Source organism: Cyprinus carpio, chromosome A20, assembly GCF_018340385.1.
Source record: "Cyprinus carpio isolate SPL01 chromosome A20, ASM1834038v1, whole genome shotgun sequence".
Lineage (NCBI taxonomy): Eukaryota > Metazoa > Chordata > Actinopteri > Cypriniformes > Cyprinidae > Cyprinus > Cyprinus carpio.
In genome coordinates, this window is record NC_056591.1 from 601,668 (window position 1) to 620,603 (window position 18,936).

Below are 18,936 nucleotides of genomic sequence, written 5' to 3' on the forward strand. Positions count from 1 at the left end.
TGAATTAATCTTTTAATCAAATGAAAACCATTTTTTTGCCAAAGTGCTGCACGACAGAGGTTTACTGTTAAAATTAAAGCATGGAAGAAAAACTGTGTGATTATTCTTTAAAAATAAATATACTGTTACATTAAGACTTACATTCTGTACATTACTGTACAATAGTAATATATTTCTGTTATAGTTGCTTTTCACTTTCACTTCAAGTTAATCCGAACTTATGTTTTGGCGGGTTTTAGTGAAGACCTTTGAGATTCTGATGGTAGTTTTTCTGAAACTAAACGTTGGAAAGCTGCTGAAGTGGCTCTCAGAGCAGCTCCGGAGATGAACTTGATGTGTTCATGTCCTCATACAGTGAGACGCAGACGAACGTCACATGTGACCTTTAACATTTAAACACATTGCTATAAACACACATGCTCCATAAATGTTGAATCGTTTTAATTTTAAGATGCTCTTGTTGATTTCTGCTTAAACATGTTCTCCAGTAATTTGCTGCTAGAAAGGAAATAAGATCATTCATCGTGCGCTGTCTGCACTCCCTGGCTTGACCTCTCATGACCTTTGACCCCTAGATTAAGGTGTCTGTGTCGTCCGGTGGAAGCTGTATCCGCACCTACCGGCCAGAGATCAAGAAAGGCCGCTATAACACCATTATCCTCCATGTGAAGACCGTTGCTGCTGATAACCTGCTCTTCTACCTCGGATCGGCCAAATACGTGAGTGTAAAACTGTCTGGATCTTTCAGGTCTTCTGCTTAAGCCATCAGTCTGTGGTTCACACTACTGGACATGTATGCTTGAGTCAGTTTCATGAGAGCTACATTTCCTCAATCGTGTGTAGGTGGATTTCTTGGCAATTGAGATGAGGAAGGGTAAGGTGAACTTCCTGTGGGATGTGGGATCAGGGGTCGGCCGTGTCGAATATCCTGATCTCGTCATCAATGATGGAAACTGGCATCGGATCGAGGCCTCACGGTAATTCAGAGTTCACGTACACTGTGTTTTGTTGAAAAACAACAGTGCAGCAAATCATTGTCTCATTTTCTGTCTGTGTTTTATCACCCTTTATCACCCTTACACATCCTTAAAACAAGATATATTTACTTAAGATGGGAAATTGTGTAAGATCATGTGTAAGATACCACAGAATAAAAAAGGTAATTGTTACTTTCTCAGTTTTCTCACAATTTGAGTTAACATTTTTTATATTTTTTTGTTTATATTTATATATATATATACACACACACACACACACACACACACACACACACACACACAGTATTTATTTATTTATTTATTTGGAAATATGTATTCAGGGAATATAAAAAAAATCTGAATTGGGAGATGTTATCTCGTAATTTAAAAAAATAACTAAAAAATAAAGTCAGAAATTGTTTTGTTATTTTGTTACATTCTCACAATTTTGAGTTAACATCTGGCAATTTAGACTCTTATTATTTATTTATTTCAATTTAGAAATTTATATGCATTTCATGATACAGACAGATTCATTCGTCCATGAAATTACGCTCCCTTAAAAGAGATATAAACTCAGAATTCAGAGAGAGAAAAAAAAAGATGTAAAGTTAAAAAAGTTAAAAATAAAAGTCAGAATTTTTTTTGTTTTTTTTTTGAATTTTGTTTGTTTGTTTTAAGTTGTTTTTGATGGTTTTTTTTTATTGTTGTAGTTATGTTTTTCTTGCGCTACTGAAATATGTTTCCTTGTTTAAAGCTTAAACCGCACTAGATTTCATTTTATTTATGCTAAAATCAAGAAAAACTATTTGTTAGTGGACAAAAAAAAAAAAAAAAAAACACTTGATTCAGAATAAATATTAAACTTTTTCTAAGTGTTACTTCAGTATAACCAAGTCATAATTTTTGCCAAAATAACATTGTCTTATCTTATGCTTCTTCTTAAATGCTTTTGATTTCTTTCCAGACGTTAGTTCTGTAGACAGATGCCTACATTCAATTTTTTTTACAGCACTAAAATGTTATTTCACATGTACTGTCAGCAGTAAAGATAAACAGTGTTTGGGGGAAAATGTTAATTATGCACAATCCTTCCACTAATCTTGACTGAAAAGGAATACAGCAGTTTATTAGTAACTGTTTATTAGTATTGCTGGTTATTAGTGGCTGAAGTGTTGGTCTTCTTCTGACGTTGGTGGTGTCCAGTAACGGGCTGAACGGCAGTATCTCGGTCCATGCGCTGGAGGGGCCCAAAACAGGCATCTTACCGACCCTCAGAAGTGCCAAATCACCCGAGAGTTACACCGTGCTGGATGTGGACCAGAACGCTTACCTGTTTGTCGGCGGCATGCTGGGCTCAGTGAAGGTGAGAGATCGCTTCATCAATGCATTTTCTTCATTAGTATTTGAATCTGGTTTTGCAGTAAAAACATCTTTAAGGCCAGACACTACAGGCAATAGCATCATTTTGTTTTGTTATTTTATTTTTTGTTTTGTTTTGTTTTTCATGCACGGGTCAATTTTGAGAATTTGCTTGAATAACGTCTTATTTCAGACTAGTGGATATAAAACATACAAAATATACATTTAAGTTTTTATTACACTTTATTTATTTGTTTAGTTCAGTTTCAGTACATATCTTAAAAGGCAGTTCGTTTTTCTTCCACTTCAGCAGCAGTTTTATTTCTGTTTTTATTCTTTTATGTGTTTTTTTTGATGTGTTTTTTAATGTGATTTATAGTGAATTTTATTAGTTTTTTTTTGTTTATTATCTACTTTCTGATTTATGGAGTGATGAATCCACCATCCCCTCTGTAAAAACCTTTCATTCAACAACAACATCAAACAATAAATCTTAACCCGACTCACCCAGTGTTCAGAATCCAGATAATGTCTCATTTGCATATTTAAATATTGCATTTTAAAAAACTTGTAATACAAACCAATTGTCTTAATGTATTGTGATTAATCTGCAGGAGAAGGATGGTAAGATCCAGTAGTTAATATTTTTTAGTGTATTCACCTGTAGTATAGGTCTCAGATAGGTCATTCAAGGAAGCTTCGCTACATCTAACTACTGGGGTGCCTCAGGGCTCAGTTCTTGGACCACTTCTCTTCTCTGTCTACATGGCATCTCTAGGTCCTGGTATCACTCTCTTGTTTCATACAATCGCAGCTGCTGCCATTTTACTACGATTGTTTTGTACGCTGTAATGGATTATAAAAACCTTGCTATGTGTACTGCATTAAGATTAATGAGACTTTTTATAGCACATGCATATCATTGCTCTTTTGTTGATTTTGATTGCTTCCATTGTCCTCATTTGTAAGTCCCTTTGGATAAAAGTGTCTGTGTTTAGTAAATGACTAAATGTAAATGTAATGTAAATGTAGTGTCTTACCTTAAACTGTTCAGTGTTTAAAAAAATTAAACTTTGTTAATTGTGAAGTAATTTGCTTAAGTTTAAGTCAGTCCAAGTTTTGTTCTCATCTGATAGTGTCGGTGCCATGAAACTGATGGTATTACTGAATATTAAGCATCCTTTAGACCTTAACTTAGCAAACCGAAGGTGACAGTGGCAGGGACTCTCGGAGGGATTAGCATGGTAATGTTAAAAATAAATAAATAAATAAATAAAAGTACTGATACATGCTACTGCTAATACATCCACAGCATGCTGCTGTGAGCATGTAAGAAATATTGCTACTGCAAATATAACATACATGAAATAATCCCATAGCATACATGAATCACCTCGTAGCAGATCTATACAGGTGGAGCTGGGGAAGCTGGAGGGTTTCTGAAGCAAGCTTCACTGCTATGGCAAGCCCTAGTCATATATTTGAATGTTGAGCAGCAAGCTCATTGGCTACCAATACAGGAGAGAACCAATCAGCTGTGCCATGTGATGATGTCATTAGGTCAGATTGAGTTAGACCTTTGGACTGCGCCATCTAGAGTTTCATACCAGAACTCTGTATATATTTAGAATTATTGTGCAGTATATCAGAATAGTAAGTCTGAACTTTTTAATCAAGTGAGAAACATACAGATTTTCCTTCTCTGTGTGTGTGTAGAAGGCAGACGCTGTGAAAACCACCACGTTCTCAGGCTGTATGGGAGAGACGTCTCTAGATGGAAAACCCATCGGCCTCTGGAACTACAGACAGAGAGATGGGGATTGTGCTGGTTGTGTGGTCAGGTGAGCGCGCACACACACAGCTGTGAGTTCAGTGTGAGAGTGTGAGGAGCTCAGTGTAATGCTGTGTGTGTGTGTAGTCCTCAGCCAGCTGATACTGAAGGCACAGTTCAGTTTGACGGAGAGGGTTACGCCGCCGTCAGCCGTCCCACCAGATGGAACCCCAACGTTTCCACCGTCATGTTCAAGTTCCGCACGTTCTCCACAGACGCGCTCATGATGTACTTCGCCACCAAGGACATGGTAACAGCCCGCACACACTTACACCATATTTTACAGTATCTACATGCGTTCTGCTGGATGTATCTGTACTCTGTTTGTCTGTCTGAGCAGAAAGACTTCATGAGTGCAGAACTGAGGGATGGGAGGGTGAAAGTGAGTTATGATCTGGGCTCCGGCACCGGCTTCATCATCAGTGACAAGCGCTATAATGACGGGAAATGGAAGTCGTTCACCATATCCCGAATGAAGAAAGAAGGTACACATATGAAAACAGAGCAGCTCACCTTCAGCAGTGTGCCGAGTCGATCTCGAGATGGGTCTAAAAAAATTAACATCCATTACTTACCCACCCTCACGCTGTTTCAAATGTGTTTCTTTCTTCTGCGTTCACATTGGTCTTTTGCAGGCTTTCGTAACAGTAGTCCATACGACATGTGCAATGTATTTAAACTCCTCTGAAGGCATATGATGAGCGTGGCAAAATTAAACTTATTTTTTGACTGGAGATCGGTCACAGCTCTTACAGTAGATGCATATGATGTTATCTTATATGATATGCATATTCAGATATGTCATGTGAGCTCAGTGATGCCAAATGCTGTTGATTCAGCATTTGAGACATGGAAAATTTTATGTGTCAGTGAAAAATAAGTGTCATTTTAGTATTATAGTATTTATTAACATTTTAGCTTTTATTTACAATTTTTTTTTTTCATTGTTAGTTTTAGTAATTTTATTGCTTATTTTATTTCAGTTGCCAAATTTTTTTTTTTTCATCTATTTTTTTTTCTATTTTATTTCAGCTTTATTTCAATTGTTAATTCAATATATTTTAATAGCTTTAGTTTTAGTTAACAATTACACTTGTGCAAAGGCGATATATATATATACTATGAACATACATTTATATTTTGCACCATCCTAATTTAGGAGGTTTTATTTCATCACAAACATGCACTGCGTATGATACAAAACCATGCCAGTCTGTATAATTTTTTTATTTTATTACTGCTATTATGCACATCAGAGTGACCGATACTTGAGTCTACTGTATGCGTGTCACATAACGGTGTCTTTTTGCTGCTTGCAGACTCCTTTTTTTTTTTTGCCCATTTGCATTCATTGCAGAATTACACTGCACAATCACAGGCTCACTCTTGCTTGTATCCACTAACTATCGACGTTGTCCTCCAATAAAACATACACGCATGTTTCTTGACTTCCTGAACAATTGCGGACTCCAGTTAGAGTTGCGATCACATTCACACAAATAGCACTACAGTTCCATTGCAACTGAACTTTCACATTAACAATTTTTCATGCAAACTGTGCTTTGTTTCAAACTAAACTGCCGGTGTGAAATCTGCTTTAGTTAATGGTCAAACAAACAGATCAGACTCCCTCCACTGGTTGAGCGAGTGCTGCTGTGTCGATGTTTTGAAAGCGTTGCGGTGTTTCACTTGTCTGGGACTGGGTCTTTACTGTCTGTCTCTGATCACACTGTCTCTTTTACGTTTGCTTAGCAACCATCTCCATAGTGAACATCGATACTAATGAGGATGAGCGGTTGCGGTTGGCATCTCCAGGTGGAGCGACAGGCCTCAACCTGAGGGAGGATGAGAGGATGTATTTTGGCGGTGTACCCAAGACTGGAAACTACAGGTGTGCAAATGTGTATTCAGAGATAGGCCTCTCATGCTATTAGATAAATTCCTCCTGTATTTAATCTCACTTGCTGGATGAGGTTTTCAATTTCTTTCACGTTTCCTCAGGTCAGAGGTGGTTTTGAAGAGGTTCTCTGGCTGTATGAAAGACATTGAAGTTTCCCGAACGCCGTACAATCTGCTGAGCAGCCCAGACTACACAGGACTGACCAAAGGCTGCTCCATTGAGGTACAGTAAGACAACACCTTCCTGTCTTTGTTATTCTCTCTCTTGACTAAAGGCAACATTTGCTCAATTGAAATATTTCTCCACAAACACTCTTTCTTTTAAAGGGACAAGTCAAGAGACAGAGTGTTTAGTCTGAAATCAGAAGAGAATTAGCATTTCTGAGCTGTCGGTTCCCTCTGAACTTTTCTCTGGGTTTTTAGAATCACATTTTAAAGAGTAAAAAAAAGTCTGTGTTAATATTACTTAAAGGGATAGTCACCCAAAATTAACGATTCAGTCATCATTTACTCACCCTCATGTTGTTGAAACCTGTATGATTTAAGTTTTTGTGTGCAACACAAAATAAAATATTTTGAAAGTGTTATTCATTTTTATTTTTCAATGGGGTCCAATGTTGTTAGAACCCTATTTTTTTAGAATATGTTCCAAAGAAGAAAGTCAGTCATAACAGGTTAATAAAATGAGGGTGAGATTAAAAGATGACCTGTAGTTTCCAGATTCAGAATTCACTTTTGAGGTGTGTAATTTATGTTCTTAAACCAAATATGAAGATATCATCAGGCCTTATTTTACTCATACACTGTTAATAGAAAAACAGTGGAAAGAGCCCTTGTTAAACCCCTGGTCTGCTCGTATCATATAAACGTTTTTATTCTTCTGACTTATGAATCCTCATTTCCTTAACACAAATACATGTGTTCAGTAGTTTGTCTTGAACAAGAGGGTTTTACTCTGGTACTGCTGAGGTTTACAGTGCTGACAGCTTGTAATTATGATTATCACTACAAAAGAGTACCATACTATATCATGAGTTTTAGACTTGTGCATTAGTAACTTTGTCCATTAAACATTTCCTACAGCATATCAACATTGATCAATGTGTTAAATTTAGAAATTCAGTATCATTTTACAAAAGAAATAAAAAAAAATACATTACACAATTTTTGTAACAATAACACATGGAATATCTTGTTTCTCTTCCTAAATCCTCACCCTTTGTCTTTTTTGCAGGTGATTTATTGGCTATAAACATTTATTTTTCTCTTTTTGTCCACTTTTAATCCCTATATTTGCAACCTTTATTGTGGTAAAGTTGAAAAACGCTGTAGATCAGACATGTGTACTTGTCGAAACAATAGAAATCATCAATGATCCTTTTTATTTATTTATTTATTTATTTATTTATTCAAATTCAGTAAATATCGGTCATTTGTTGGTGCATTAGAAATGACTGGCCTTTGTCTCATAAAGAAATGTTTTATGTCATGAGATTCAGTTTTCAGTTTCTGTCCTCACATTCAGCTTCAACACATGCTTGTGTTTGTAAAGCACATTTTCCACATGCCAGTAATTCAGTATTTTTTATTCATGTTCTGCATTAAATTTAAATAATTTGTTGTGGAGTGAGAGGAACTAAACTAAGTTCATATTGTTTAGAATGTTTGTAAATGTTTTGTTTTATTTACTGGTAAATATGTGACATACTTTGACGCAGAATTTTTTGTTTGTTTGTTTGTTTGTTTTGTCTCAACAATGCAGTTTTGACCTGGTGACCAACTTTTAGATGCAGTACATAAAGCCATTTGAAAAGTATAGAAAAAAAAATGAAGGCATGATACCTGTTTCCAGGACAGTTGACATAGCTGAAGAAACACCCAAGAGCAGTCTGATGCCATCAGCTGATGAGCCACAGGAGGATTTTTGTTGAAACTCCAAATTAAACTCTGGCTTTCTCTCTCTGTCAGAACCTGCACACTGTGAGCTTCTCCAGGCCCGGGTACATGGAGCTGAAACCTGTGTCGTTTGACGTAGGCTCAGAGATCTCTCTCTCCTTCAGCACGAAGCGTGAAAACGGCATCATCCTGTTCGGCAGAGGAGGACTGACCTCTGTGATGCAGCGGAGGCAGGGCCTGACGCCCGTCCACATCCCACGCCGCTCACGCAGACAGACCGGAGAGGTGCTCACACACACCTCACACTCTTATTCAGTCATGAGATTACAAAATATGTTTAATGCTGATAAACCCTTTTTATAGTAGATTGACATTTTAACTGCACAGCAGTCCTGTACTCAACAGTCCTATAGTACTCTCGTTTATCAGTAAACAATGGAGGAAAATTCTTTATAAATCAAATCCAGATTTTGTGGGGAGGCTTTGAACAGTTTCATGCAGCCAGACTTATTGTTCTTACATTTCACTTAGAGGCAGGTTTATCAAAAAATCACAGCAGTAGACCAGCAGGGACAAATAAGCGGCTTAAAAAAATAACATAAGAAATGAGTGGAAATGTGTGTGGACTTCATAAACAGCATTTCTGTCCTGAAGTACTGATTGTTTCAAAAACTTTCTTCATCAGTGAAGTGGAATAGATGAGAAATTACTAGTTGCATTCCGAATAATTCAAAATAATTTTCATTATTCCTTTAGAAAAGTGGTTCCCAAACATTTTCTGGTGGACCCCTTTCTGTCAAAAAAAATAAAAATAATAATAAAAATAAAAAGATCAGGAATAAAACATGCATCACTCTCTCAAAATCACAAAAACATTACGATAGTTTGCCAGTTTTCTTATTTCAAAGAAAAAAAATGCTTGATCTGACAACAGAATTTATCTGAAGTTTTATTTTGTTTGTCAAATTTGTTTTTTTAATTTTTAAAATTGCATATATTTTTTTTTTTTTTTTAAAGTGGCTAAATAAATATTAGGGGACATGATGCATTAGAGGCTCCAAACATAATAATCTTCATTTGTTTAAATGCAAAAAAAAAAAAAATCACAACGAACCATGTTCTTAAGTCTATCAAACATGCAAGAAGAGGCTCTGGTGAGTTACTTTCCATCTTTACTGGCAGTGAAATGATGCTCCATTTTTTTTATAAACCTATATATATATATAGTGAAAACATAATAGGTCCCAAAATAGGTCCTTGTGGAACCCCATATATAAAACGGGCTGAAGATGATACAAATTCACCTAAGGTAACTGTAAAACCTTTATTTGTTATATAGGACTTAAATCAATTTAAAACAATACCTCAAATCCATACCAAGCATTCAAGCTGTGTAATAAGAATTTTATGGTCTATAGTCTAAAATGCTATTATCCCCAAAATTGCAGCATCCCCAGGGTCTACAGTTAACAAGAAATAATTAAGAGCCTTTAAAATTGAAGTTTCTGTGCTATGATACTGTCTAACAAAAGAGAGAAATACTTTGAAAACTGAGTACTTATTCAAAAAACATTTTGAAACAGGTCTATAGTTCGAATACACAAAATAACAGTGTTGTAAAATGTATCAGTTATGAAATAAATTCAATTTAAGCTGTAAAGTAGCTCTACAGAACACAATAGTGTCATTATTCAGCTCAATTCAGATTTTGTCCTCATCTGATTAAAAATAAAATATGGCTGAAAAAATGTTGCCGTTTAAAAAAGTTGCTGAAAATAAATTGTCTTTTAAACCCCACAAACACAATGTTCCTGTTGGTATGGCTGAGTCTGAGTGTTAGCTGCATTGTGTAGTTTTGAGAAATCCAGCTTTCTTCCAGCCAATTGCAAGCACAGACACACTCGAGACTGTGTGAGATGGTTCGATGCTATTCTTTTTGCCTGTCTGAGTGTTTAGGATGGTGATTATGGGTAATGGTGGAAGTCCAAGGAGCCGTGGCCTTCAGTATGAGATCATAATGAGTCCACAGGGTTACAGGGGTCTCATAGCCCATAAAAGAGATTTATTATCCAGGCAGGTTTGTAATTGCCTCTGCCCTTCAGCAAACACAAGTTGATCTTTTTTTTTTTTTTAACCAGGTGGACTAAAGTCCAGGGGCACGGTGATCATTTTAATTAAAATATGACTTTCTACATCTTTGTCAGTAACGTCTTCATCATCCTTCTCTCTCGCCAGCTCAGGGGCAGCACATCAATTATGCTGAGTATTCATAGTAAGCAGTCGCCTCTCTCACCTCCCCATGATACTCATTTTGTAAAAATAGATTTACAAGCTGCAGTTTTGATAGATCGCGTCCAATTTGCGCTAACCCTCCTGGGAGAGGGTGCCGGACCGCCACCTTTTGAAAATCATTATTGCTTGTAAATTAAGTGGGTGTCATTTTTTTGCGGGAGTGCGGCTTCGGAGAGGCCAAGGGTTTTCTCCACTGCTCCTCATTCATTCCTCCAATTTACGGCATGTCCAGGGTCAACTGCGCTGCGTGGGTGTCGCCATCGGCCTGAAGAGGATCCTGCTCTTGCATCGCTCTCCTCAATTACAGTGCAGCGTGAAGAGCATGAGTGTGTGCTCTCAGAGCCGTCTGTCTGATTACCGGCCCTCAGCTCAGCTCACTCCCCCCAAATATATTACTGTGAGCCATTCTGAACCTCAGAATGTACCATTCTTATCAAAAATACTTCACTTTTTATCTTTAGACTAAATTTTCATATATTATAAAGAAACATTAAATGTTTTATCTTAGCTTACAAATCTCACCATTAAAATGCTTGGGTGTTTTTTGAGTGGCTTAGAGTGTTACGCAGTTGCACAGTAAGTTGTCAGGGCGTTGTAAGCTTGTTGGTTGCGTGTTCTAGATGGTTGCTATAGCATTTCTATGTAGTTGCTGGGGTATTCTGAGTGGTTTCCAGAGCATTACTATGCAGTTGCTAATGTGTTCTCAGTGTTTGCTAAAATGTTGCTATGTGGTTAAGTTATCTTAGTAATGTTTCACATTGCTAGGATGTTCTGAATGTTGAATCAGGTGTTCTTAGTGGTTTCAGTACATTGCTATGTAGTTGCTTGAGCGTTGTAAGTGGTTGCTAGGGTGTTGCTAAGATGTTCTGAGTATTTTAAGCATAGTGGGTTAACCAAATATGTGTTAGGTGGTTGTTTACGTATTCTGGCTGGTTTATAAAGCATTTCTAGATGGTAGCTGGAGTATTCTAAGTAGCTCTGCTCTGTTGCCAGGGCGTTGTTATGTTGCCAGTAGGGATGCACCGAATGTTCGGCAACCAAAATTATTCGGCCGAAAATAGCATAGAAATCTCATTCGGTGTTCGCAAAATAAGTGAAAAGGCCAAATAAAATGTACCGAACAATGACTAACGCAATCAAATAGAGGCACGCACTAATGCAGCAAACATGTCGGCAGTGTGAAAGAATTTAAAACCATCAGAGAAAGATGCAGAAATCATTACAAGCATGAAGCACCGACAGCGAAACACTGTTTAGTGCTGCATCATGTCTCTGATGAGAAGAGGTGGCTGCTTCTGGTGGTTAGGTTACTGTATGATGATTGAAATCGAGAAATTACTTCAGACGATTAGTAGCATAAATAAACTGCAGAATATTATATTTTCTAATGCATGTACAAATTGCATATATTCTGACAGTGCTGCACGAGCTCGCATCGCCAGTGTTCACAGTCCAAAGCGCGAGGAAAATCTGCGCTGAACTTGTTACTCGTCAGTTGCTCAGTAACATTTTTGAGAATTTTTTAAAAGGTATGTGACAATGTGATATGTGCGACAAACATCTTCCCAAATTCGTAATGAGAATCATTTATAAATCTGCATGCTGTTGTCAACAAAAAGAAGCACTGAGATCTTCCTGCAGGTTTCTGCCAAAATAAAAGCCGAGAGAACGAAACAACTACATCGACATTCATAAATGATAGTATTGTAATTTTACTGTCATTCTGTAAAATAAAATAAAAAGTAAGACAATAATAATGATAATAATAATTACCCTGCAACGGCTCTATTAATACATTTATTATAACATTCACATAAAGTGTTCAAATTGGGATCTGTTATAAATTCTAATGTTTTAAAAGAAGTCTCTCTGCTCTCTGTCTTTATTTGTACAGTAAAAAATACATGCCTGACTCAAGTCTCAAAAATATTATTTTACTAACTTATTAAATTTAAGTTAAAGTGGGTGTTGTTTCTATAATGTCTTCTAGAACGTTAAAAAATGGTTAGTGTTAAGTAAATATTTATAATTGTTGTTTTGTAATATCAGAACAGTGAAAAGCTTAATTTTGGCAGTTTAATTAATGCAATGGTGAAAAAAAAAATTTCCCTATAAGGGAAAAACCATGTTCGGTGTTCGGCCTTCGGCCCAGTGTTTTATTTTGTTCGGCTTCGGCCAAAAAATTTGTTTTCAGTGCATCCCTAGTTGCCAGTGTTAATATGTGGTTGCTGTAGTATTCTGAGTGTTTCTTATCATGGTGGTTTGTATTGAGTGGTTTGTTGTAAGTGGTTGCTAGGGTGTAATAGCTGGTTGCTAGGTTGTTGCTATGTGGTTGCTATAGTGATTCGAAGGGTGTTTTTTATCATGTTAGTATGTAGTGATTGGTTTATACTGTGGTGTTGCTAGGTGGTTGTTGAGGTTCTAGTTGTTTGCTGTGCAGTTGCTATGGTGTTGAGTGGGTGTTTTTTATCATGGAGGTGTATAGTGAATAGTTTGTTCTAGGTGGTTGTTAGGGTGTTGCTCTGCGGCTGATATAGTGTTCTGAGTGTTATTTTTTGTTTAGATCACTAACACTGCACACAATAGTGACTAGTAACACAAGTGCTTAGTAATAGTGATTTCCACTGATCTTTTATCGCACAACTTTGCTGTCTAAGCTCCATCGCATCTGTCTGTGTGTCTGCAGCCCTTCCTGTCTGTGCAGCTGAATAAAGGGGCTCTGGAGGTGCTGGTGTTCACAGGCAGCAGGAGTCCACACAGAGCTCTCAGAAAAGCGGCTAAGGGAATACTGCATGATGGGAGAGAGCACTCCCTGCGCATCCAGAGACTCTCGGGAGCGTAAGACCACTCTCTCTCTTTCTCTCTCTCTCTCTCATCATGTTTTTCAGGCCACTTTGAAACTAATGGAGCATGTGTGTGTGCAGATTATTCACTATGCAGGTGGATGAAGAGCCACTCTTCCAGCAGACATTACTCAACGATCATCCTCTGAGCATCCATCGGCTCTTCATCGGAGGCATCCCAGCGGACATAGAAACAGGTGTACAGCGGCCCAACGTGCCGTTTGAGGGCTGCATCTGGAACCTTCTCATCAACACTGTGTATGTCCAAACTCATCATCCATCCGTCCTGACCTCACATCTCTATTAAAAATACATGTTTTTGGTCGAGTTAAAGGTGCTGTATGTAATTTTGTCTGTTAATGTTTTGCTCTGTGTGACTCCGCCCTCTGCCAGTTCTATAAGTATTAGTTGATGAAAAAGATAACGTTTTCTAGCCATGGAAGTGAACATATAAACTGGGTTAGAGATCACAGATTCTACTTGGCATCCATCAAAAAAAACTCTGTAACCAACGCTGAAAAATCAACTCATCAACTCACAGTGTAAGGCTTGGCATCTTCCATTGTCAGTTGCGCTCGTTCAATTTGGGTGTTCTCAATCTGGCAACCCGCATGAGCATTGAGTCTGAGGAGGAATAATATTTTGTATATGAACTGCAGTACCCATTTCAGCCACTAGCTGTCAATATTACACACTGCACCTTCGAATGGCTTGATGCAAGTTAATGCTTAATAGTTTAAAATTTATGTGAAAAAGAAAAAATAATAATGAATGATAAAAACTAATGAAGGTGACGTTTCTATTTAAATTAAATTTAATAATGAAAAAATGAAACATGTACATTTGACAAGATACTAATTAGATATTTTTTGTCCATACAGTGTTTCTTTTTGTTGTTGAAACATTCTTTAAAATATTGTTCTTTGTGTTTCACAGAAGAAAGTAAGTCATACAGGTTTGCATCTTCATTTTTGGATGAACTATAACTAGAACTATAACCACATATTGCTACAGTTCCTGATAACTGCCCCATCAGTGTTGCCAGGTCTGCAGTTTTTACCCTGGAATGTGATTTTGATCACAGGGGAAAAAATTGTTTTGAATAAGCAGTTGGGCTGGTTTTGTGTGCCCTATCAGTTGCTCTGGATTCTTGGTTGTAATGAAAACCTTTATTTTTAGGTGTTAGATATAGAGTGACTGAATGGTTTCAAAAGCTGAGTTAAATTCAAGCATTAGTTTGGCATTCCTTTTGTTTGGTAAAACTAGTTTTTCGTTCTGTCTTAGCCCCAGACTTATCATTAATGTTGGCACATCACAGCTTTCTGTTATACAGATAATAGCAAGAGAAAGATGTTAGCAAGCTTTTCGAGGTCACCTTTAACAGCCCAAGATAAATGTACTGACCTCCAGTGCACAATGCACTGCAATATGTCACGACTGGACTGTTTGTAGTGACTCGTACACACAAGCCACTGGTGTAAACATTGACCCATTTTTTCCAGCCTCCCGTGGCTGTAGATTAAAGGTCTTGTTTTCCTTCCAGTGCAGTTTTGAGGTGCAGTCATAAGCTCAACGCTTTATGGCATTAATAATCACAGTTTTTCTTGCTCTAATGAGGAGTATGAATCTCTGCCAGCGGCCTGTGCGTCTTTTCCACTAGAGCGAACCCCATTGCCCTCTACCAGACTCATTTAAATGAGTCTGTCCTTGCTCATAAGCGTGTTCATTATTCACCTGATTGGAGTCACGTTGTGTCATCGTTCCCTCAAGAGCGGCTGTGTGTTGTGTCTCGTTTCTGTCAATGAAACAGGCCCGTGGATTTCTCTCAGCCCGTGGCCTTTGAGAACGCAGAGATTGGGCAGTGTCCTGACCTAGCCCCGCCTCCACCCCCGCCCGAGACCCCTGAGGAGGAGGAGGAAGAAGAGGAAGAGGCTCCAACCAAACCAGCGCTCATCCCTACAGAAGCAGCTCGGCCTCCACCACCAGCCTCCACTGTACGTCCTAACAAATGCATTGTGGGTAGAGAGTCCTGTGTGATTCCTGTAGTTTAAGACTGACTGAAAAAATATATCCACACTGCACAAATCCCCCCTGCTGAAGAGTCCAGTATGCATGCATATGCTCATCCAGGCTGGTTTATTCTGGTTAGAGCCGGTCTAACTGGCGCAGAGTGTGATCTTGATTAAGGAAGTCTTGATGGTCAAGCTAACACATGCACCTGCACACCAGCATGATCCCAAAACACACATCCTAAACTGTGTTTATGAATTTAAACGGTTTTGAACACACTTTGGTTTGGGACACTAATTGCACGTTCACTAATTTAGTATATGAATTAGCACAAAGCATATAAAAACTGATCATAGGATTGTGTTATCCTGAGAAAGAGATGATGGACTGAAGCATAGCAGTGAGAGAGAGTAAAAGCTGGAGCAGTTAGCCTCGTAGATGAGCTGAAGACAGGAGCTGTGCACAGATTTCCAGGGAGAGAGAAAGAGGAGGATGCAGTCCGGCAGTGGTTCATGCACTGCATGCTACTTCTAACACAGATCTCCTCTTCAGCTGACAGAGCTAACGCTAACAGCATTAGCAATCATGCCAGTCTCCTGGGCAGCCACTGTCTATAGATTCTTTCTCATTCATTATGTTTGACTCTCCGAGTGCTTCATTCACTTCATTAATTCTAATCAGTTATATAAGCACTTATAGGAGGGTGACCATATTGTGCTTTTCAAAAAAAAAAAAAATTCTAATGGAAAAACTGAAAATATCAACGTTAAATAATGTATTATTAAATGCATTAGGAATCATGAATCTTAATATAAAAAATGTTTTAGCTCATGTATAAATTAAACATTGTCAGATTGTGATACTTAAAGCATTATCTAATATTACTCTAATTATAAAGGCAATATTGTTAAGTGTTTCATTTAGTTAATTTTGTTCACTCAGTCCTTTGGCTAATGTTTTGTGCTTTGTTGGACCAATATGTCCTTCTAAATAGTTTGCACCAATATTTGCCTCCAACAAGCGGTAGCTTCGAAATCCTAACAGGGATGAACGCACACAAACATTTGATTCGATGATTTTACATGTTAGTTTGAGTAAAGTAGATGCAGTGAGCCGTACATGAAACTGCGTTGTGCATTTTCTTTAAGGCAAAATAATGTATTTTTAATTACATTTTAAATATATTTCAAAGTATATAAAAAAACAATCGCCAAAACTATGTATATATTTGCTAAAATATGTTTCAGAATGTTTTATGAAAATATTTTTTCTACCAATATATTTTCAATCATCTTTTGTACATTTAAAAAATAAAAATAATAAAAATATTAATATATCTTTTAAAAGCATTTAAAAATATGTATTTTTCCCGAAAAAATGAATCCGAGAAAATGTTTACGTGACATTTAAAAAAAAAAACTTTATTTGTTGTCTAGAACACATAATAAAGTAACACATCTAAAAAAATATTGAAATGTACTTTCGTGCCTCTGCTGAAAACATCTAAAAAAATATTGAAATGTACTTTCGTGCCTCTGCTGAAATAAATGTTGAAATACATTTTGGTATATGAAGGAAAATGTGTGTTTGTGTGTGTGTGTGTATGTGTTCAGTACACATCTATCAGCATTCAGAATTTCAGAACTGACTCTCTTTTAAATTCATGAATGTGAATCTGAATTGGTCAGATGTTGAACTGAAATTAGTCAACACTGACAATTACTTTATTATAATATAATATTATTAGTACAACATTTGTATACATAATTTTTAACAATTTGACACAAATCGGGGGGAACCGTGTTTATTTTCTGTTTGATGCACCATAATGCTTTGATGCTGTAATAATGATTGGCTTCACCTGAGCTCTTCTGTCTCCATGATGTCTCTTTCTGCTGCTGTCACTCTGCTGCTCTCAGGCCACGCCCCTCACCGAGGCCACGCCCATCCCAGACACACCCACCAGTGTCAAAGAAGCCGCGGTATTAACCTGCTCTCTCTCTCTCACACACACACACACACACACATCAGAGATAGTGTAAATATTGTAATTCCTCCATTCAGACGCACATTCAGTGAGCTTTCATCTGCTTTATGCTGCTTGTGCTGTTTCTGCAGCTTCGTCTTTGGAGGAGGTTTGATTTCTGAGTCACAGTATGTTTCTTTGTTCAGCAAGCTCTTTATTCTCACTTGAGAACTGAATGCTGAAGATATTACTGAGTGCAGCTCCGTCAGCTGTTCTCTGGCTCCATCTACTGCCTGTACTCGAACATTTCTGAAACTCCTGCTGTGGTTCTTGCTGTTTAGATCTTGAGTTAAATATTTTGGTGGATCAGAATTTACATTAACACTTTATAGTAAGTATAGAGTAACAAAGCACTCAAATAATTTTCGAGCTTGCGAGTTTATTGTTAATTCGTAGTTTATAAACTGTAGTCCTCTACATTGTTAATACATTAACAGGCTATATATTACACACATACTACACTCTTCATTCATTCACTGTAATTACCAAATTAGTATTTTTAAAGTAGCTCATATGTAAGGAGTTAGATAATTTTAATCATTTGTTAACAACTTGCTAACCATACCTAACTGATGCACAGTGTTTTAAACCAGTAGTAAATAGTTCTCACATCATGCAAAATACTTAATTGCCATTAATTAAGTGTTTTAAACCTACCTTATTTGGACATGAATTGCATTAATTGTTTTTTAAATGTTTACAAATACATTAAGCATAAATGTATCATTTAACTTTATACATAAACATTTATTTATAGTTCTTTTCTACTGATTATCATTTTTTTGTTGTTTTCATGAACTGCAGATATATTTTAGATCCCTTTAGATTCCCAAACCTAAACTAAAAAACAAAAATAGGCAGAAAAATGTATCGTGACAATATATATGCAGTATATTTTATACAATATACTGTTATATAAATAATTTTGCTCTCCTTTCTCTAAACTAAAGCTTCTCTCACCCTCTCTTAAGTAAAACGAGTCAGCTGCATTAAATGTGAGTGAAAACAGAATCTCAATCATCACAAATTCAATAGAATTCGAATTCCACGAATTCAATATTCACAGATTAAATCAGGATTTGTAAACATTTGCAGATCTGTAGAGTTGTTGAGATCACATTTGATGAAGTACATCAGTTAGGTTTAGGATAAAAAAGAAATATGATCTAACTCTTTACATGTTAGCTAATTAACCAATAACAATTTGTATATTACAGTGACAGTTAATGAAGAACTATATACTATATGAAATATTAATGTATTTACAGTGAACTATCAATTAACTAGTTAAACTATCAATTAACTAGTTAGCAAATGATTTATAAGTACTTTAGTACTATATACTGTAAAGTGTTACTGAATTCTGTAATATGTAATGTTTGATTGACATCTGCTCTGTCCAATCACGCAGGTGTCGTGTGCAGCAGGGGCGGAGCCTGTCGTGCTGGAACTGGCCAAACAGTTCGGTCTGTCCAGAAACAGTCACATGGCCTTTGAGTTTGATGACAAAAAGGTGAAGAACAGGTGAGTGTCAGGTATCATCATCATCTTTATCCTCCTCCTCCTCCTGATGCGTGTGTGTCTGCTCCTCAGGCTGATCATCGAGTTCGAGATACGCACAGAAGCAGCCTCTGGGCTGGTGTTCTACATGGCCAGGATAAACCACGCTGACTTCGCCACCATCCAGCTGAAGGAGGGAATGGCTCACCTGAGCTACGATCTGGGCAGCGGCAACACCTCCGTCAGCGTGCCGCGCATCATCAACGACGGACAGTGGCACAAGGTCAGAGCGTCTGGCCT

The 18,936-nt window shown here is 37.2% G+C and overlaps 1 protein-coding gene across 1 annotated transcript in view; it reads left to right on the forward strand.

The window, feature by feature from the left end:
* The window catches only part of LOC109058224 (laminin subunit alpha-2-like), a 182,467-nt gene that overhangs the window by 158,909 nt on the left and 4,622 nt on the right, over window positions 1–18,936 (forward strand). Inside the window, exons 47-61 of the mRNA XM_042777209.1 lie at window positions 576–719; window positions 844–977; window positions 2,184–2,343; window positions 4,056–4,180; window positions 4,258–4,420; window positions 4,511–4,655; window positions 5,923–6,061; window positions 6,172–6,292; window positions 8,038–8,250; window positions 12,944–13,095; window positions 13,182–13,358; window positions 14,911–15,094; window positions 17,030–17,092; window positions 18,548–18,660; window positions 18,730–18,919. Coding sequence (XP_042633143.1) covers window positions 576–719; window positions 844–977; window positions 2,184–2,343; window positions 4,056–4,180; window positions 4,258–4,420; window positions 4,511–4,655; window positions 5,923–6,061; window positions 6,172–6,292; window positions 8,038–8,250; window positions 12,944–13,095; window positions 13,182–13,358; window positions 14,911–15,094; window positions 17,030–17,092; window positions 18,548–18,660; window positions 18,730–18,919 — 2,223 coding nt within the window. The remainder of the gene's footprint in view (window positions 1–575; window positions 720–843; window positions 978–2,183; window positions 2,344–4,055; window positions 4,181–4,257; window positions 4,421–4,510; window positions 4,656–5,922; window positions 6,062–6,171; window positions 6,293–8,037; window positions 8,251–12,943; window positions 13,096–13,181; window positions 13,359–14,910; window positions 15,095–17,029; window positions 17,093–18,547; window positions 18,661–18,729; window positions 18,920–18,936) is intronic.